The sequence below is a fragment of the Nannobrachium achirus genome, assembly GCF_963921795.1.
Source record: "Nannobrachium achirus genome assembly, chromosome: 4".
In the NCBI taxonomy this organism is placed as follows: domain Eukaryota; kingdom Metazoa; phylum Chordata; class Actinopteri; order Myctophiformes; family Myctophidae; genus Nannobrachium; species Nannobrachium achirus.
This window is the reverse complement of record NC_137813.1, coordinates 25,704,019-25,726,196: the sequence shown is the minus strand read 5'-3', so window position 1 is coordinate 25,726,196 and position 22,178 is coordinate 25,704,019. Positions and strand designations below refer to the sequence as shown.

At 40.1% G+C, this 22,178-nt stretch overlaps 2 protein-coding genes across 2 annotated transcripts; one reads left to right on the top strand and one right to left on the bottom strand.

Annotated features, from left to right (window-relative positions):
- The first annotated feature begins 1,931 nt into the window (after positions 1 to 1,931).
- Positions 1,932 to 9,899, top strand: nme4 (NME/NM23 nucleoside diphosphate kinase 4). The gene is made up of 5 exons (XM_080725093.1): positions 1,932 to 2,183; positions 6,799 to 6,923; positions 7,301 to 7,402; positions 8,089 to 8,201; positions 8,404 to 9,899. Exons 1-5 carry the CDS (start codon positions 2,030 to 2,032, stop codon positions 8,519 to 8,521), a joined length of 612 nt encoding a protein of 203 aa, XP_080581219.1. The 5' UTR covers positions 1,932 to 2,029; the 3' UTR covers positions 8,522 to 9,899.
- A 2,583-nt stretch (positions 9,900 to 12,482) lies between these two features.
- Positions 12,483 to 21,861, bottom strand: eps8l1a (EPS8 signaling adaptor L1a; the record flags this gene model as incomplete). Its single annotated transcript, XM_080723174.1, has 13 exons — positions 12,483 to 12,569; positions 14,602 to 14,734; positions 15,398 to 15,563; positions 16,073 to 16,088; positions 16,398 to 16,538; positions 16,661 to 16,763; positions 18,295 to 18,432; positions 18,938 to 19,086; positions 19,227 to 19,301; positions 19,504 to 19,592; positions 20,148 to 20,283; positions 21,540 to 21,598; positions 21,741 to 21,861. 13 exons carry the CDS (start codon positions 21,859 to 21,861, stop codon positions 12,483 to 12,485), a joined length of 1,413 nt encoding a protein of 470 aa, XP_080579300.1.
- Positions 21,862 to 22,178: the final 317 nt, after the last annotated feature.

Below are 22,178 nucleotides of genomic sequence, written 5' to 3'. Positions count from 1 at the left end.
GATTGGGAATCAAACCGGCGACGCCGCCATGCATCCATGCCTAAGTGGTATGCGCCTGGACGGTGCCCCGACAAAGTTTTATTTAAAGATCAAAGATTCGAGCAGAGTAACGGCGTCACAGATGATAAGGGGCAGCCCTGCTGGGGCACAAGCCTCCTCAGCCCCATTCTCAGACAGTTCTTATTGTCCATTCTGACAAGACGCTCTCCTAAATGGTCTTATAAGGATATGTACTAAAGATAAGGCCAACATACAAATAGATACAGAAGTACAGATTCGCTGACAGAGTAGGAGAGTAAGCGTGGGGGAGAAGGCTCAGCTGTTAGATTGACAGCTGTACACTTGTACTGTGAAGCTAGTTGACCAACCATTCAATGAGTTTTAATGGAAGGCAAACAAGTACATAATACATATTATATTTGGCAATCTATACATCGCTGCCACCGCAGAAAATCTTGGAATAATAATGGAATGCCAAGCTGGAGGGTCAGCAAAGGAGTACACAGGGTTGCTGGAACAGTACCTTGCAATGCATGCCAAAACTGGGACTGTTGTGCAGTTGCACCCTCAGCCACCATTACAGTAATTCTGGTTAACAAAAAGCAGTAAGATTCCGATGGAATGGATTAACACACTTCTTTATTGAAAATACAGACTAATACATTGTGCAGAATGTGCACAGATTCCACAGGTCTCGCTAATATTTGGCAGAAGACATTGATTGGCACCTTATATTGCATTTGTGCATGTTTAGAGCCCAGTGGTCTCCTTTGCTGACCCTGGGCCATTTGTGACTGGGTGGTCACCACCAGTGAGGTTTATCTTGGTTTACATATTTTCCATTTTCACAAATATTGATTGTCCATTTTTGTCACAACATGGTTAAAAAAAAGTTAATGTTATATTACTCTTAAAATATGATCTGGTCAAGTCTACACGTTGGGTATTGGTTTTTATGAGAATACAAATCTTTTCACTTGTGTACGAGAGTGGAAAGCTCTGTCCTAACAGTATTTCTAAAATGTGGAAGCTGATGGTGTTTGTTTATTGTTGTCGACTCTAGTGTTGGCGACAGGTACATGACCCACTCCTTTTTGTTGACTATAGGCCTATATTGGAGCTTCCAGGGGTGCGGAAATCTGCTGATCTGCTAATCTACAGGGGGTTGGGAATAATATTTGAAACATTTTGACTGCAGAAATACATATTTGGGTCTCAAAACATGTTCTGATGGGGGTTTGTGTGGTGGCCTAATATTGCAGGTAGGCCTATGTTTAATTTGGGGGTCCATGACATGAAAACGTTTGAGAAACACTGATACGCACCTGTCCTACATTTAATTTGGGGGTCCTTAACATGAAAACGTTTGAGAAACACAGATATGCACTTGCATACACAATAAACTATGTTTTTATGGGACACTATGTTTAAGCATTTTCTCACTCCTAAAAAAAGATAGATTGTTAATGTATTTCTTCTTTTTTTTTCTTTTTTTACTAAGCTCCTCTTATGCAATCAATGAGAATGCGTCAATAATGACGTTTTGTTGTGTTTGGGGCACCATTTGAATTGAGCAACAGCAGGTCAGGTTTGTTATCTGTGGTTTGGTTCAAAATATTTACCAACCATTTACCAGTCATTTTTAATTCCCCACCCCCCACCAAAAAGAGAAAATGTTGACAAAATATTTGGCTAGAAATAGTGGAACAGTCAGGTAGCCTAATAGAAATTAAACAAAACATATATAATTTATATTGACCTTCATTTCGGTTAAACTTTTTTTTTTTTTTCCCCTTTTTTTTTTTACTGCTGTCTGCTGAACCATGCGTGATTTTGTGAGGTGATTAGATAAACGTGATCAGGTCGTGGTCTCTGCATTTCTGGAGTTAAACTGTCCCTCTCTTCCTAGTTTGGACTTCACACACACGGGGGTGGGACTCGTGATTTTTGTTTCACAAAATTGAGCAGCCTGCGAGGAGTCTGAACATCTCTCCGACTGTCGGACTGGGAACAACTTATAACAGACATCATGGTTTTCTTGCAGCGGTGTGTCTTTAAGAGTATTTTTCAACACGGTCAGTGTTTTCTAGGAGGAAGTCAAGAAGCCAGAAATACTTTTGCGTCCAAGTTGGGTTCTAACCTGTTGGTGGGCCACAGAGCTGTTGCACACAGGACCAAGTCAAGTAAGTAGCCTACTAAACTACCTATATAGGCACACACTTCTTCAATGGAACAATGTTGTTTAGGCTATGATCTTTATTTATTTCGCGCGGCTCTCGGCGATCGACCCACTTTCAACAACAGAGCGCCCTGAAAATAGTAAAGGAACGTGGAATCTCTTTGGATAAAAACAGACGATCTTGAACTTCTAGAGATCGGCTATTTTATCCATTATCCGCCCCAGGATAATGGATGTTGGGGATATTTTGATTGATATTGATATTTTGATTATTATTTTTTTTTTTTATTATTTTTTTACAATAATCGTGACATTAGCCTACATTTTCATATCGTCCCATCCCCATAAGCAACTATTGTTTGTGAATAACACGGAGAGTGCATATTTCTTTTACGTGCATCATTATGGTTGGAGCTGTAAAAAAAAAACTATTTTAGACTGTCCATGGCATGTCCTCTGACAAATCACTGCAGCCTATAATTGGCCACCCGTGACTATTAGGAAAACACGTCTATCCTGTCAGGGGGCGCAACAGAGCTCCCGAATAACAGCCTTTTTCAATCAAATAGGCTAAATCAGTGGTGGGAAAAGTAGGCTACTCAAATGTTTTGTAAAAGTATCAATACAGCAATGTAGAAGTTGTGAGCTTATATATAGGCTATTTTCAAATAGCCTTGGCTGAAGTGGTTAATGTAGCCTATGCTTTCCAAAGTAGGCCTAACTAAGTTTTCAAATAATTGTAGTGGAGTAAAAGTAGCCTACAATATTTCGTAACAGATGATTTGCCTCTGAGATGTGGAGTAGAGTTAAAACACCACTGGTCAATGAAGTAAATTACATTCACTGGTCTTCTCGGTCTATTTAGAGATTGTCCTCAATTTATATAGGGTATCTGATAGCTGTGTCCGCCGAGGCGTTTTACTCCTCCCTCCTCCCCTTTGGGTTGTTTTGAATGGGAGCACCGCACCACGTTGCTTTGAAGACGTTTTCTCTCTTCAAAATAAAAGTTCTCCTACGAGTTATTATAGCCTATTACACTGTTTCCCAAACACTAGGTCGGCATTCAGAGACATTTTCATGGGTCCCTTAATTTTTGGTTTCCTACATTTTGTTTTTAATTATTATAAGAAATTTTCAAAAAACATTCCCCAAAAAGCCAGGATTTTCATGGAAAAATGTTGAAAAATCTAAAGAAATTCCATTATATATTTTTTAAGAAGTAGTGAAAATAGCCGATTTAAAAAGGATCTCATTATTGAAACAAGCTTCTTTGGCGTATCCTTTTAGTTGACCCTGTACCAGTGAACTGCATGTACTGTCATCATGAAACTGTACCTTTTCCTAAGCAAACTTCTGATAAATTCTTCAATCAATCAATACAGACAAGCTCTTTTCGCGCCACATTGTGAGCTTGTACGTCTGCTATTTTCACTAGTTTGGGTCCCGGGCAGACTTCAAATTTCTCTTTTGGGTCTTGAGCTAAAATCTTGTTTTGGTTAATATTTATACAAATTTACACTGCAAATTAGGACAGTGTTCGTCGTTGTTATCTATCAACATTGTGCTTTCATTTTCTTGTCAGCGGTTTCCTTTGCCAGTAGGAATTGCACAGACCGTTCACTATATAATAGCCTACTTTTCTCTGAGCTATGGGCTCTAAACACAGACACACTGTCCTGCAACTTTGCACCCTGTTATTCATAGCAGCAATAAAATTCTGCTTATCAGCACTCAAACTTTAAGTGTTGTAGCCTGTTCTATATGAGCCCTGCAATATAGCCACAACAGGTACTATTTTTGAGTGGTGCTCCTAGAAGGAGCTAAGCTCCAACATCTTGTTTTGTCCGGCACTATGGCGAATAGTGACAAAGCGTGAACCGCATTGGCAGAACTCTCTAATATATGGCTCAGATCTGGCCTAGATGTGGCCTACACCTTGGCACAAACGGCTCAAAGTTTGTTGTATGCCCAGGGTCCCATTGGCCAACTTCACAATGACAGGACACGCTGTGATTGGCCAGCGGGACGCTTGATGAAATTAACTCATAAATAGTACCGCTCACCTCACTTTCTTTTTTTTTTTATTGGCATAATTGATAAATCCTAGCCGATATGCACCATGGAGTCACGCGTTGGCCTATAATAGTCAGAGTAATTAATCATCTACAGCCTTCCATTAGCTCACAGCCGACTCATTTAGTAGCATGTGAGAGAGATTGAGACAGAATGGCTGAGGCGGTTAGTTTTTCCTTCCTAGAAATGTAATGTTTAAAGTAGGCTACAATATTTGTCTTTTAATGTGGTGGAGTATCCAAAAGTACAAAGTAAAGTACAGCTATTAAAAAAGATATTTACTTAAATGACAACTTTAGTTTTTTACAACAAGGGTTCATATTTTAGATTGTAATTAAAGAATATAAAAGATGAGTGTTAAAAGTATTTCATTTACTTCCTTCTATTGTTTTAGAGATTCTTATTTCAGTGGTTGGGGGCATGAGTACAAGTGGCAAAATATGTAATTTTACACAGAATAAGCCCATTCCCAAGATACAACGCAACCTTTCATGGTTGGATGTGACTTATGGGGACTAGAAGTGTTAAGCCTCGATCAGAGTCTGCGGTGAAGAGCTATCCACCGCAAATTTGAGGTGGAAAGCTTTCCACCTCAAGTCAGAAAATAAGTGAAGGCCATCATAGTCAGTCACGTTGGAGTCCTGTTCACGTGACTGACTGGTCTAGATCGGCCAATCAGTGAACGGGGTGAAGAGCTTATCTGTCTGAAAGTAAAAACAGAGAGATGTGTCTCTTCACCGCGAGGAATGATGTAACGTTGTAGTTTCATGACTCAAAAAGACTACATCCGACTCTGATCGAGGCTTTACTGTAAATAGCAATAAAGAAACTGCTGGCTTATTTTGTCTAAAAAGACATATTTAGCCATTTGTACGCATGCCCCCATGCGTATGCATGCCCCACATTTAGCACGGTAAATGCAATAAAACAATAGAACGAAGCAAATGAAAACATTTTAACACTCACTTTTTCTTTTCTCTAATTACAATCTAAAATATGAACCCTTGTTGTAAAAAAAACAAAGTTGTCCTTTAAGTACAGTACTGAAATAAATGTACTTTGTTACCGTCCGCTGCTGTTGCTTGCAGCCTACTGTATGGCCAGTTATTAATATTTACAAGGCGGCATAGAACTAACTAACTGATAAGGGTTTGCAGAGGTTCAGTGCATCACCAGACCTGAGACATGGGGATGAGGTGGGCTGGTGATGGACACTCAGTCAGGGAGGTAGGACAGCTAGCTTGGTTGGTTGGTTGGTTGGTTGGTTGAATATTCTATTAGACAAAAATGTAAAAACAGCACAACACTTGGTTTAAAAGGATACCACCAAAAAAGTCCTTGTGGTCTTGTTTCTATTGGGGTCCTTAAATTCATCAACATTTTAAAAAAAATAACACCAAAGTTCAATATCATCACAAGTATAAAACACTATGTGCAGAAAAGAGGGGGGGTTTGCTGTCTAAGGGAGAAGTGAACCTCCCCTTTTGGTCTCCTTAGTCTCCAAGAGTGTATGGCTGCAGGGGTGGAGTCACCTCTCTCAGCAGAAATCTTTCTTGTCAGACCTCTCGTCTCAGGTACAACGGCAAGTCTACAGGGTAAAAAATCTTAAAGGAAGCTGCGTTCCACTGTACTGTGGCTTGTCTGCCTTTTTGGAACACGGAAAATAAAAAGTTTCTTTACAATGAAAAGTAACTTTTAATAATAAATAACAGTAGGCTATTGCATTAATTCTTATTGCCAAAAGTTCCTCTTCAAACCTGCGAGGGTCTCTCGCCGCTGACCACGGGGCCGCTGACCGTCGCCGGCGACCCTCCACCGGAGTGTCTCTCGCGGACCGCCGCTCCTCAGGGGGGGTCCCCGGGGATCCCTCGCCTCGCCGCTGATATTTATTAAAATAAATTAACTAATTATTAAGAAATGTGTTATTTTCCAGTGTTCAATAATGGTTTGAAGAGGAATTTTCTGCAATAATAATTTATCCATGTAGCTGTCTCTAAAAACGACTGGGTACCGGTGGCAGTGTTGGTTGGCGAAAACAGCCGATCTACAAGCCCACAAAGCGTTGCGCTTGTGATGCGTTGTGAGCCTTGTGAGCTTGTAAGTCTGCTGTGTGACGTCACTCGTAAGCGCCGGAAGCGCGCCGACACACTTCCGTTCTGAGACGAAAGGTCTGACAAGAAAGATCTGCTGAGGGAGGTGTCTCCAGGCCTGCAGCCATACCCGTCTCCTCAGTCCTGATGGTGAATTTTCAGGGCCGTTTTAAAGGAAGCCAATGAACCACATTTACTGTTTATACTGTGTTTGACCGGGAGCCAGTGGAGGACTGGTGTGACAACAGATAATTAACCACTTATAGCAGACAAAAAATAGCAGATCTACAAGCTCGCAATGCATTGTGAGATTCATTGTAGATCTGATTATGCCAAAGAGATTTGGTGTAAAAGGAAAGGGGAATGGGGCTTACTAGTATAGACCCGACCCAGGTCAATGGAGTATACAGAGGTTAAATGGTTCTTGTAATGAAAATGCATGCTGTGTCCCACTAGGTGGTGTAAACGAGCGGACTCTTATAGCAGTGAAGCCTGATGGAGTCCAGCGATGCCTTATTGGACAAATTATTCAGCGATTTGAGCAAAGGGGCTTCAAGCTGGTGGGCTTGAAAATGTTGCAGGTAATAAGAGTGTCTGTCTGTCTGATAAAGCATTTGGAGTGTGCATGCACCATATTTTTATTCCTCTGTTGGAAACCTGTTACTTCTAGTCAAATTCAAAAGTAGCAGATTGACAAGCTCAAAAGAAACAATAATAGACATATCTTTAGTTTATATATTTGTAATATTAATGATTTTTTTACCAAAAAGAAAAAAAAAAAAATATATATATATATATATATATATATATACATATTTGTGTCAATTATTTGGGGCCCACTTGCAACATCCTTTTACACACCAGGGCCCCAGCCTACATGGTTGGGAATCACTGTTCTAAGCTTTATGTCTATCCGGCAACATCATCTATTCATGGGCTGAACTAACTCTGGTTACAGGTTCCTGAGAAGCTTCTTTCTGAGCATTACCGTGATCTGACAGGGAAGCCCTTCTATCCCATTCTTCTGAATTACATGACCTCTGGTCCAGTGGTTGTTATGGTGAGGGCTTATTTGTTATGTATTTTTATTATTTTTGTTCGTGCGGTGGCTTCTACATAACGCACATGGAGCAGCCTACATTGCACATAATTATTATAACCTCTAGGGTAGTGGTTCTCTAAGTGGGCTCTTCGGACCCCTAGGGGTCCTTGAGGGGGTTCCAGGTGAATGTGGATGTGGAGTGGTATTGTATTGTTCGGTACAGGGTCATTCGGTTCGCTAATAATTATGCAAATCTCCATCGCTTTAAAGAATGACACTGTTGCAATGAGCCTGATATTTTATCACAAGGGCAAATCACTCTTTTTTTTAACTCTATTGAAAATTTTTAAAAATTTGCAAATCTGCGAGCTCACAACAAATCTCGACTGTGAGCTTGTAGATCTGCTATTTAAAAAGCTTTTGAATGTTTGCCCAAAATAGGGATGCGAGGTTGAAACTGATAAACACTGGGACAAATCAGCTGCATAATTGTACATTTTTAAATCTATGGCTTTGATTAATTTGATGAAAAGCATAACAATTTACTGAACATATGACAAAGTGTCAAGGTTTAACAAAAGACAGCAGCCAGTAACCACACATGCATCTCCAAGTATCCAAAAGGTATTGCAAGCTTTTGGTTGTTTTACATTCTTTCAGGCATCAAGGTTTAAAAGGATCTTTCCTTATTTCTCCCTTTCTAGGTGTGGGAAGGGAACAATGTTGTCCAGACATCTCGTTTAATGGTGGGACCTACTAATCCAGCTGAAGCGCCAGGAGGGACAATCAGAGGCGATTTCAGTGTTCATGTCAGCAGGTAATGTATTCACTGTAAAGACTGGGCACTCACTTTAATTTCTACATGCAAATAATATCAATTACCAGAGTTAATTGAAAAACGATAGACAGACACGCATGCAGGCAGACAGACAGATGGACGGACACAATATAAGATTCTATTATGAGAAAGACAATTTGTAACATGGTGAAAAATATGTTTGTGTTTGTGTGTCTTTAAGGAATGTGGTCCATGCCAGCGATTCACTGGAGAGCGCCCAGAGGGAGATCCAGCTGTGGTTTCAAGGAAATGAGCTAGTACCGTGGGACTCCTGCCACAAGGACAACCTCCAGGTGTGAAGAAGACCACAGGACTGATTGCTCTGCATCTGCTGTTTAGATCTCTCTGTTTCCACTATGTAATTGTACTTGAAATACTGTAGCTCAGTGGTTCTCCAACCTTTGTCATTTCAAGGACACCCATAGCTCTGGTCCAGTGGAGTTCTCCCTAATGCAATGTTCCTCTACCTCCGCTCCGGAGGTAGAGTTTGTTTTGCCCTTCACCAAACCAAAGGTATCAGTGGGGAGTTTAAAGCTTACTCTACTTAGTGGACGCAGTCTGGGCCCCCACCACACATTTAAAATACATTTCTAGAGTGAAATGAAAAATATTCCACCGGATGGAGACGCTCTTCCTGGTTGAAGAGTGTTTTTACGAAACAGAGCTTCCAACGTCACAGAGCCGAATGACACCCAATGAGTCTAATGCTCTGTTAATGCGGTCCTCTGACCTGCGCGGCAGTAGTGAGTTGGCGCCGTGATGTTGACGACAAATAGTGGAAAAACTAGAAGAAATGGAGTCTCCATCGGGAGGAATATTTTTCATTTCGCTCTAGAAATGTATTTTAGACGTGTGGTGGATGGCCCAGACTGCGTTCACTAAGTAGAGTAAGCTTTCAACTCCCCACTGATACCTTTGGTTTGGCGAGGGGCGAAACAGTTTTTGTAATTTTCGTACCAGACGATACGGCTTTAAGGTTTTGCCAAGCCGGAGCGGAGGTAGTGGAACATAGCTTTAGGGAGAACATCACTAAAGCTATGGACCAGAGCTAGGACCCCCATAACTCTCTCAGGAGTTGGACCCAATGGGCCCTGGTTTGGAACCCCCTCAAGGAATCCTCAGGATACGTTTACCACACTTTGAGAACCACTGCTGTAGCTCACAGTCTTAACAAAGCATTAACCACTACAATTATACAATCATTTTTATACAGGTTCACACAGTAAAATCCTAAGTGTTCATTTACCGTAACTTTGACAGGGTAAAAAAATGTTAATATAACCAAAGGGATAAATGAACACTGAAGATATTACTGTGCCAATTAACTCTTGACAATGTATTTTTTGCACTAAGATAATTTTAATGTACCGGTATGTTAATTGTGATGACGTTAAAGTTTACATGTGTTCTGTATGACCTGCTGCCAAATGTATTCAGTTTTGAGTCAATTTTTTCACTAATATATAATGATCTGTATTTATTTATTAATCATCATACTCTTAAAAATGGAAAATGTGATAAAGATAAACTTAATGTGAACAATGATATGTGAATAATATGTGTACAATATTTGAAAGGGTGATACCCTTGTGCTTTTTTAATATTTAAAGATACTGTATATTTAAATAATATGCCCAGCTGAATTCTAACTGTGCAATAAAGGCTGTTTTAAATATTGCAGTATTTCAGTGCATGATTAAAATGCTGGGAACATCCTATGTAGATACATCCCAACATTTACAACTAGTGACAGTACATGTGTAATGCACTGGATCCCCAAAGGACCCCTGGCCTGGGGGGTCCCGGACCCCACTTTGAGAACCACTGGTTCTACATTGCTTTGTCTTGCTTTCCTGATTAGCGTCAGTGTTGTTTTTGACAGCAAATTTTGATTTAGTTTTAGTCATAGTCTTTTGAATAAAATGTAATTTAGTTTTAGTCATAATTTAGTCACCTGAAAGGTTTTAGTTTTAGTCTAATTTTAGTCGACTAAATATAAGATTTTATAGGTGATTAAATCTACAGTTGATTTAGTCAACTAAAATGTAATTTGGCGGGCCTTAATGGCATCGTAATGATTGATTTTATACTTGGTTGTGTGCTGAAAATAGCAAGATCAGCTATTTTCAGCACTCAACACCTGAGAGCAACCAAACATAAAATTACTCTTCTCCACTAGTCCCTCCCTTTTAGTCTTTTTAACGTTTTAGTCTAGTTTTTATTTTGTTGACGAAATGGTCAATATATTTAGTCTTATTTTTAGTCATCACAGCTTAGTTTTTATTATGTTTTTATTTAGTTTTCGTCAGTGAAAAAAATGCAGTCAACAAACATTTTTTGTCATAGTTTTAGTCGACAAAATCAACACTGATTAGCGTGCATGAAGTAATGCACCCTCCTACAGCTTCAGTGTCTCTTTCTGCATCTCCTGACAGACTTCAAGAGGCTCAGACCTGTTGAAGAAAGTTAATTCTCTAACATAGACTCCCATTGTAAGAATGGAATGCAGAAATGCTCTGCATCTCCATGAGGAAGTCCCAATGTTTGGAACTACAGCACATAGCAGCCCGCTTTGCGCTACCCCTAATGTCTCAGTGAAGGTTTAATTTGCATGAAAACGGTCCAATGTATTCACAGACAGTGACTCTTATTTACATGGGAGTGGACAAACATGCTTGTTTTATGTAAAGGTATGTTTATTTAAATTGAAAATCAGTTTACAACCCAAAACTAGGACAAATATTGTCCAGAAACCCTCAAATGGTACTGCATTAGCATAAAAACAGGTTGTAGTCGATGGGTATAATGATATGCTAAATTTACTTAGTAATATGAGTACTGTAGTGTCCACCCTTATGCAATAAATGATGGGCCTCATACAGGATTCAACAAAATAAAACAAAAATAAAGTTAGCAGAGGATATTGCCACCATGTTATATTCCAATCTCATTTAGCAACCTTTTGAAAGTTAGCAGAAGAAATGATAAATGTAGGCCCTAATGAGTTGTGATGGTACTGTAACATCTACAATGACCATGGAAATCCACAACACATACCAGAAACACATAATGCATAGTCACAGACGTAGAGCGCTGGGTCTTAACTATGGTAGGCCAAATGGCACAAATAAATAAATGTATGAATAATCATGATTAAAATAAGTAATTGCTATTAGCAGTGAGTTAACCGCCATTAAATGTGTTTACTTTGACAACCTAGTCTCAGCAAGCTGTTGCCCTCCCACAATTATGTGTGTGTGTGTGCGTGCGTGCGTGCGTGTGTGCGTGCGTGTATATACTGTATGTGTCCATATGTGTATATTTGTATAAACTGTGTGTGTGTGTGTGTGTGTGTGTGTGTGTGTTTGGTTTAGAATTTTGCACTAGACAATGGACAGCTTAATGTAACTACTAAATACATGAATATGTACTGTATAAAAACAATTTCTTGATCACATACTGTGTTGGTGTTTATCAAACCTTGATGGTATTCACCTTGACCTTGCACCAGCAGACACTCTGGATCAAAGTGTCTGCTAATGTAAATAAATCAAATAGTAAACACTGATTAGATGTTTTGATGGCATACTCATTGTGCGTGATAATCAGATCCTTCTGTCTTTCTACTGACCTTTTGTATCTTGGACAGAATTCACCCCTGTGTGATCAATAAATCTAATTTAATCTTATCTAATCTAAATGAATTGGTCTCTAGTAGTACTGTGCCAGTTGTTTTAGCCACTTCATAAATAACCGCCATGGGAAAGCTTGAAGGCGTTTTGTTTGTGTTTCAAAGATGACCCAAGTCTAAAAGAAATGATACTTATGTGAACACCTCACATAACCTCTTCATTGTAAAGGCTATGGAAAACAAATGATCTTGACTTAAGTAAACAGAACAAAGGATCACATATCCTCAGTCTTAAAAAAAAGTCCCATTTTCCATGAAAAGTATTGGAAGATGTGCTTAACTTTAAGCAAAAGTGCACATGCTATCGTCAGGGAATCGACAGCATTTCAACAGTATACCTGCATGCGTGTGATAAAGACACTGAAACTCCCTAGATCATGATAATTATGTAAATACTAATGTCTGTAGGGAAGTGACACAAGCTTTTCAGAAATAACTACAACCGTGTCCTTTGTTATCTGGTGCCACATTTTAACCGGTGGGTCAGTGCTATTATTGGTGTCACAGCATTCCACCTGCATGGCGGGACGGTGACATTGATGACATCACAGCATCTGGTGGCATCACAGTCACAGCGCTCCACCCTGTGACTTCACGTCCACCTTCAGTTTTTGCTTCTCCATCACTGCTTCCAGTTCTGTGGTTTTGTGCACATCCTGAAAAAGACAAAGAGAGGACAATGGAGCTGAATGTGATCCACATGGTTGGATTTATCATAATTCACACGGTACCGTGAATTTCTTACTTAATTGCGACCCTAGGTCGTAAGTTTACTATGAAAACCGGCACATCTTGTCGGCGTATCTCTGTCTGTCGGTCTGTCTGTACGTCACGCCTGACACCGTGGTTCTATGGGTTTGTCTGTGGTTCTATGGGGTTGTCTGTGGTTCTATGGGTTTGTCTGTGGTTCTATGGGTTTGTCGCTCTGACATCATGCTCTGATGTCAATCTGATTAACAGAATGGGTTTGCCGCTCTGACGTCAGGCTCTGGTTTGATGTCCCTTTTATGCCCTTATGGAGATCACTGATGTCATCACGAGTCACACAAATTAATTATGACTGTGTCCGTTTTATGCCCAGTTGCCCATATATGGAGATCCCTGTCCGATGTCATCAATATTAAGCGCATATCTGGGAATGCACATATTTGGTAATGCCCATATATGGGCATGTTCTGACATCACATTGTTGACTATCATGCAGGGGTCTCCATACATGGGTAACTGGTCTGATATACATCACTGGCAAGATGGCCAAGAATTGAGGTCGCATGTCACCCTGAGGCGTCTTACTAGTGTTAATACTAAAGTGTGTTAAGTAGGAGAAAAATGACCAATGGGGTCATGAATGTGGACAGTGAGTTTTCCCCCCATCCCTGTTTTTCTTTTCTGTCACTGCATGCCAACCCCAACTGTTAACATTGGAAAGCTGTAGAAGACAAATCACATGCCTCCTCTGATTCACATGGAGTAGCCAGACAGTATACCAACGGTAGGCAACCTTAGGCATGGGTGCCAACATTGGCACAGGGGCGGGTGATCACTGGCACACTGGAATAAGTGTTAAATCTATATACAAATTACATCCTGCACAAATCTATATTAATTCAAACTGACTGGAAAGGGAGTCTGGGAGATAGGTGTGTTATTGCTCTGAGTCTAATGATCATTACATCCTGAAATATGTCTAAAGAAGAAACAAATAATGTTGTCATACTGTATATAGACAATCAAAATCAGTTGGAGATATGTACTTTTAAAGTGTCATATTTAAACTTCATGCTGATATGGCACACTGACTATCAAGGAAATATGGCACGCGACATTACGTTCGTCCGACTCTCCCCATTACTAACCCTAACCCTAACCGCACGAGTAGCCACGTAGTCGGAGTAATGAGACGTCACACTTTTGTATTCCTCACGCACTTCATGTCAAAAAGGTTTCTGTGTGCAGTAATAGGTCTACCTTTCACAGAGGAGTTTCACCAGGAGAAAGTAACACATAGACATAGTTAAAGGGCCAGTTCACCTCTGGGGCAACCAGATCTTATTTTATTGTTGTTTGGGACACGATCAACAAAATCCTAAGATATTTTTTGTGTTCAATCTGTGTTTTGAGATATTTTGGTATTTCAGCATGAATGATGATGCATTTTGCATCATATGATGCAGCATGATGACTCATATGATGCAAAATGCATCATCATTCATGCTGAAATACCAAAATTGCCCCAGAGGTGAACTGGCCCTTTAACACTGCCTCCCCCAGATCCTCTCACCTCTGAACAGGTGCCTCCACCAACCAGCAGGGGTCGATAATGCAGTGACAACTGACAAGGACATAATCTTTCTTTGTAAATTGGCTATTTTCAAATAGCCTAAATATTCAATATTGCTTTACACCAACCAGGAACACACAATTTTCAGTTCATGCTGATTGATAGAAATATCCTGTGCTCTGCAATGCAAACTAAATCCAACATTCAGCAAAAATAGCAATGATCATACATTGCACTGCAGTTCACAAACACACCCCACATACAAAATGTTTGTATCACAGAGCAAGAATATATTGAGAATATCAGCTACTGCCTGCGTGATTGGAACCACAGACCCATATAATTTTATCTGCACAATATAATGATATCAGGCCAAAGATATGTTTGATTACTACATGAATCATTACCTCAAGTAGGGCTTTCTGTACCATGACCTGACTGTAGACTCTGGCACCCTCTTCTGGTGCGACTGTGCGGAGCTCCTCTTTATTCAGAGAGAAAAGCTGTGCACCACTTAAAATACCAAGAACCTGAATAGTCCTAACAGAGGGGACAAGGAGAAAATTAGATGATTTTAATTAAACGAAAAATGCAAGGTTTGGCAGAAGCTATGATAAATAATCCTTCAAATCATTAAAATAAAATAAAAAAATAGTTGTTTAAAAGTTCCATCCCTCTCTTTGGAACAATGTTTGCCTAACTTATTTCATAATGGTGTAATGATAACAAAGAAGGGGTTCTTCTGTGTGCGGTTAGGGGTCAACAATATGTCCGTACATATCAATATGTCCATATCTTCGGGGCAGCAGTGGCTCAGGGGTAGAGTTGTCGTCTTAGAACACAGAGGGTTCCCAGTTCGATCCCGGGCTCCCCCAGAGTTAGTGTCGAAGAGTCCTTGATTAAGACTCCTAGTAACCCCTAGGTTGGTGCCTTGCATGGTTTCCTTCGCCATCGGTGTATGAATGTGTGGGTGAAGGGTGAAGTGAATGTAATGTAATGCACAATCTCTGAAGGTGCTATATAAATGCACCATTTACACAGACAAATGTGTCCGTGATAAAGACTTGGTCTTGTCCTTTTATCATAAGACCCAATTACTGAATGTCAAGTCTCCAGGTTGAATGCAGAATTAGTTTGACACTGATTTACTGGCACATTATGAGTCCACTAGTACTAGTGGTTCTGAAACAGCAGTAAACTCACTCCTGACTGAAGCCTTTGCCACGGAGCCAGGCAGCCACCTCGGCGGGGGGGGAGTGGTAGTCCAGCGGGGCAGACGTGTCACATGTGCGCGGTATGACCAGAGGACGGCCCGACTTCCCGTTGGCCAGCCGGTGCTGAAGCTCATCATTCATATCATTCATGAGGACTGTGTACAAAAAACAGGCATACATGCAGGAACAAAAGCGCACGCATAAACAAACATGGTATAGTACGGTAGGTAGCAATTTAGAACAATGCTTCTCAACCTTTTCAGGCCATGAACCCCAAAATAATCATAATATGTGAACTGGGGATCCCATCCCACCCTGACAAGCCCTTGGAATTGTTGGAGTTGAGGTATCACATTTTGTTCCACTCAGCTCCACAGATAAATATTGTGAAAATAAATGTTGACTCTTTCTTATATTATTTGACAATTTGGCCAATGTTTGACCAGTTCTTAAAGTATAGTTTATTAGTTTGCTGATTACTGTTAACACAGTAATGGTCTTTTTTATTTTGGTACTATTTAAACATTTCTTAAAAAGTAAAAAAATAAACCTAGGAATTGGGGTCCGTAGGCCGGGTTAAGCATATCAAACTGGGAGTCCATCAAACAAAGAAGGTTGAGAACCACTGTAGTATGTGTATGTTAGACGTAAAGGGGTTTATTACCTCGATCTGCTTCTCCCTGCATTGTTGGAGAAAGCATAGGCATGCTGAGAGGGTGTGCTGTAGAAGGACTAGTGTCGTTTGGGCTTGGAAATGAGAAATACATACTGGTTGGAGGTGAAAGGGGAACCTTCTGTGGGGGAAAGACAGGAAACAAACATTTTAGATTTTTTGTTTAATGTCAAAAACAAACAAAACGTAATAAGGCCAAAACATTGTGTGTGTGTGTGTGTGTGTGTGTGTGTGTGTGTGTGTGTGTGTGTGTGTGTGTGTGTGTGTGTGTGCGTGCGTGCGTGCGTGCGCGTGTGTGTGTGTGTTTGTGCATTACCTTTGACTCTCTGCGCACCACGGGGCTGTGTCTTTCATCATTATTGAGAGCAGACAAAGGTTCCAGGATATTATGGGGCACAAAGCCTATCTGGTCAAATCGATTCCGACATTTCCACCAGCGCTTTGATGACTCAATTACCTGTCAAAAGAAAAAAAAAGTTCTTTAACTTTGTGTTTGTTTTTTGTTTTGTTTACTATACATCAAATGATTCTAAAATTAAAATGGTAATTGATAACTAATGCTATGAGTGAGATCTATACCTCCAGGGTTTCTCCTTGCAGCACTGAAAGTTCACTGCTGTTCCTGGCCACAAAGTCATAACTGCAACAGTAGTGTCTCTCGCCCTCTGGTGGTAGACCATTGCTATGGTAAACCAAAGATGAATGATGTCATTCAAACAGTTTCATTAACAGCAGTGATTCTCAAACCTTTTCATTTCAATGGCCCTAGTTTGGCATGCATATTAGGCCACGAACTGCCATTACTCTGAGAGGGTGTACAAATGGATCCTTATGGGTCCATTTGCTTCCATTTGAGTTACAGACAGAAATTGTGCATTTGGTTCCTAACTATCAATCATTTAGCCATGGGCCCCTTGGAACGTCCTCAAGGACCGCTAGGGGTCCCCAGACCCCACTTTGAGAACCACTAATGTATAGTTATAGAATCTTTCATTCACCTGTTAGGACAGCAGATAAGTTCATATAGCAGTTCAGAATGTCTTTGCCAATATCACTTTCAATTACTGAACTGAATCCTTACGTGTTTGCCAATCACTGAGAAACAGTAACATAAGTCAGTATATACACTTGTATGAAATTCTTGTTTAGCAGGCTTATCAACTGGCACAGTATCAGAAGATTAAACAAGCAAGTCAAACCAGTGGTTGAATGCAATCCTTCATCTGAATAACTGTGTCTTTAGTGTTGTGGGTGCTGTAGCGGCAACTCCCATGTGGGGATGTGTGGACAGTGGGGTGGTTGATAAAGAGTTATGAAAAAACCCCACCAACATCTCCTACTGATTGTTTTGCTTTGAGGTGATTAAACCAATTGGAGCCTAGCATCCCTATTCTGGGGGGGAACATTCGCAGAAATAAAACACATCTTGGAAAAAATAAGACATTTGGTCTGGAGGCGGACGTGACAAAAACAGTATTTGCAGATATTTGAAATAAATAGCAGATACATTTTTGAAAATCATCCATGCCCAAAATAGGGAAATCTGGTTGAAATTGGTTAAGAAGGAACATTTGCCTCTGACTTACTATTGTTCAGTTGGCTGCACAGTGGAGACAGGCCTCATTGTATCGTGTCCGGTGTTTTCCTGCAGATTAAGTCACGTGGATTAGCCAACATACTGACAGTGGTGGAAGAAGTATTAATGCCTTTTACGGTAAATCTAGTAATATGTCAGTGTAGGAATACGCTGTTACAAGTAGAATTCCTACATTACAAATGGTACTCTAATAATTATCATCAGTATATACTTATTACACCAGTAAAATCAGGAGATAAGCATTATTGGATTACAGATATTGATGCATTAATGTGTTCATAGTTTAATGTTTCTTTTACTTTCACCTTGTAAAGGTGGAGCATTTATTAGCTGACAATATTTTGTTTATTAATCTGAAAGCTGTCAGATGAATGTAGTGAAGTAAAAAGCATATTCTGTACATCTGAAATAAAGCAAAGTACAAGTATAAAGTAGCAAAGTAAAAATGTAAATACTCAAGTAAAACACAAGTACTTAATTAAGCTAGTTCAGTAAAGGTATTTAGTTTCTTTCCATCACTGTATATTGACCTACAGTACACATCAGAATGAGTTATTCATAAATGATTAATGTGTAATCTTTCTTGTCAGATAGTTGTTGGGCATGTTTTGTGTACAGTACTATTACCTCCCTGCTTCCATCAATGGCATCCTGGTTGTGCTGTGACTCAATGGGGTCTGAGCTGGAGTCCTGTGGCTGCCACCCGTCCAGGAACACGGGTGTGTATGGAGGAACAGACACACTGAGCTGGGAGCTGGCAAACAGAGCAGAAGCACCTTTACCCTCCACTCAAATGATACTCTCAGATAGAACCAGAAATATATCGAAACCAATATTTGGAACCAACAGCCGACTTATAATCAAGTAATTGAGAAGCAAGGTTTTTCTCATACAGTATATCAACAAATAGACAAGACAGATTATTATACATTTTAATATAAAAGGACTAAATCGATTAGACTGATTAACCACTTGTATTATACTTTGTTGTACATTGGCGGTGTAACCGATCGTATCTTGTAGATACATTTTGCAGATCTGCAAACAGTTACAATTAAAGAACAAAATCGTTCATTAATCGTAATTGAGGCAAAAGTTTAAAATAATCGTGATATTAATTTGAAGTCATAACGCCCAGCCCCATTCTCAGTTTATAGCTTAATCAAAGTTAGATGTTTTACACGCGCAGTCGCGCACGCACGCACGCACACACACACACACACACACACACACACACACACACACACACACACACACACCAATGTAAAGTCCAGTTGGGCCCTAAGGACGTCCAGAGTTCCTTTTCATCTTCGGTCAGATGCTCCTGAAGCAGCGACACGGCACCCTGGGTCAGAGCCGGGCTAACCACCGTTGCCCCCAACTCTGGTCCACCTGTCGTTTTCACCAACTGTGAATGGGATGGTAGAACTTTATTCATACTTTGCCCGCATGACAGTGTCTGCCGTACGACGGAGTATAAATTAGGCTAAGTGACGGACAGACACATAGACAGACAGCTACTAGACAAATAAAATCACTGAGACTCACCAGTCCGAGAGGGACAAAGACATGATGCAGCAACTCTGGTGAGTTAGGCTCTGATATGGAAGACTTGAGACGGTCCTAAAAAAAAAGAAAGAATCTTTCATGATCCTAATTTACTTGAATGACATAAAAAAAATACTTTTCCAGTACAGCTGCCTTGATAAAAAAAACTAAAAGTAAGGAGAAGACCTGGCAAGCTAAGTTGCATGTCCTGTATTGTTTGATTGACAGCAGGAGAAAAAGAAGTGTCATCTCTGAGGAGTGACTCATCTCTGCTCACCAGAAGACTGAGAGAGTATTTGATTTTCTGAAAGATGTCCACAAATTCCTCCTGCGGCGGAGGACTTGCCTTCAGCACCAACACATCATCTGCATAAAGGAAAGATGAACCACTATTGTTAAAATCAATGCAACGTTGATTTTGATGATTTAAAACCACGCAATGCAAGTGTGCCGAAGTAAGTAGTAGTTAGTTGTCTCGGACAAATTCCAAAAATCATTCACACACGCACACACACACGCACGCATGCACACGCGCACACAAACCAATCAGGCCTTATCAAATATTTTATGCCATGGGCCCCCAGACACGGTAGAGATATCTAATGCTATATAACACAATCTATTGTAATAGTACTTACAGTAAATATGGAAAATATGTATTGAGTAAAATTACAGTGAAACTTCTCAAGCGTCCTCTTGAAAGATACTGGTCCCACCAGCAGGGTGGCACAGGAAGACATAGTTGATCCTATTACAGTACATGTATGTTCACAATGCTAAGAATTCGTTTTTGGTCTCTTGAGTGGCGACTGGATTGATTTCAAACCAAGAAATTCACCATGTACAAGAACAGAACCACAGCTGTCACACCTGTAAATACCTATGCGAGGGTAATGAGCAGAACATAATAGTGACACTTACCATCCTGGCTCTGTTTTTTCTTGCTTTTTCGGCTTCTCTTCTTGTTCCTCTGGTTGAGGACGCTCTGAGCTTCAGCTGTTTGTTGCAAGCGGCCCATGAATCTCTCCACGTCATCAAAACAGTGATTCAGAAGTTCCTAGAGCACAGTGGTGGAATAGGTACTCACATGTTTTACCTAGTAAAAGTATAAATACTGCTGTATAAACTACTGTAGAAAAAAAAGTAAAAGTCCGGAATTCAAACATTACTTGAGTAAAAGTTCAAACGTATTTGGTATCAAAATGTACTTTAAGTACCAAAAGTAAAAGTAGTCATTATGCAGAATGTCCCATTTCAGGTTTTCAACAACTTTTGAAAATAGCAGATCTATAAGCTAATAAAGCATTGCATCGCAACACATTGTGAGTTTGTAGATTGGCTATTTTCAAATGGCCCGAAATGTACATGGGGAAAAAGTGGTGTTTATTATGTTTTGTAATAATAATCAAAATCTACAAAGTAACTAGTAACTAAAGCTTTTAAATAATTGTAGTGGAGTAAAAGTACAATATTTGCTTCTGAGACTGGACTTTTTGCAGTGCACACTAAATGTTGTGCGTGAGTCTGACTGGTGTTCCAGACCGTGAGACAAGTCCAGTTGTGCATTGGGATTTTGTGGCAACTCCAACTTTATTATCGAAATATACGTATATGCGTGTGTGTGTGTGTGTGTGTGTGTGTGTGTGTGTGTGTGTGTGTGTGTGTGTGTGTGTGTGTGTGTGTGTGTGTGTGTGTGTGTGTTGTATATATATATATATATATATATATATATATATATATATATATATAGTAAATAAAATGTAATCTTTACAGAGTGTTAGCACATGTTATAGACTACCTTGCAAGGATATGAAATAGGTTATATGCCTTGAGATTTTGACTTTGTTTGGTATGCACTAAACTTTAGTGCATACCACTAAGTGACTAAAGGTTTGTGAGGTGTTAAGGGGTTAGGACACAGACACTGGGTGAGATGAGGGTCAAACCAGTGACCTGTCTATTCCCAGACAGACTGTCTACCCACTCAGCTATGGCCAACCCCAAACACTACAAATCAAATCAAATTAAATCATCATTATAGTTGATCAATTTGTAAACTCTTAAGAGTTACTTTGTTGATGTTACTGTGTTTAAACCTATCTTTTTAAATGTATTTCTGCAAAGCGATTAGTTAACTATGGGGATACACAGTATAATGCTGCATCAAGCATAGGCCTATAGCACACGTCAATACATTTTGAATTGGAAAAGATTATTATTATTATTATTTTAAGATTGTAGGATTGGCTTCATGAGGCCATGCATGCGCACGTACACATACATGCAACGCACCAGTGTCATAAAAATACATACCACCTCTCTTTCTGCATTCAATGTGGATGTGTGTTTCAGCTTGCCACCATCACCATTCACTGAAAGGTAGAAACCATAAATATTCAAATTCATCAATTTACATTGACTCAACTACTCTTTTCAGTCCTAGTTCTCTCTCTCACTCCCACTCTCTCACTCTCACACACACACCCACACACACACACACACACGTGAAAATACCTTTTTTTATGCTTGAATAGACAGGCACGGTCCCAGTAGGAAGTGGCTCACCCGGAACACCGATCATGACTCGGACACCTGAAGGCTTCCTGGCAACTGGTGGAGGGGAGCTTGCAGACATCTATTGTGTGTGCGTGCGTGCGTGCGTGCGTGCGTGCGTGTGGTGGGGGGGAGAGTTGGACAGATGAAAATAAAAATAGAGAAAGCATGTACGTCTTTGCACAATCAGAGGAACGCGAGGGAAAACACGTGATGTGAATGTCATAATACTTCATGTCATAATGAAGGTCTGTAGAAATCTTTTTTTGGGACATGTTTTGGAAGTATTTTGACATGCTTTAGAAGTATTTTGACAGGTACATGGGTATCTAGTGTATCTTGTACACCAGGCCCATTGCAAGATGCTATACTCTGTCAGCTACCTTGAGCCATCCCACA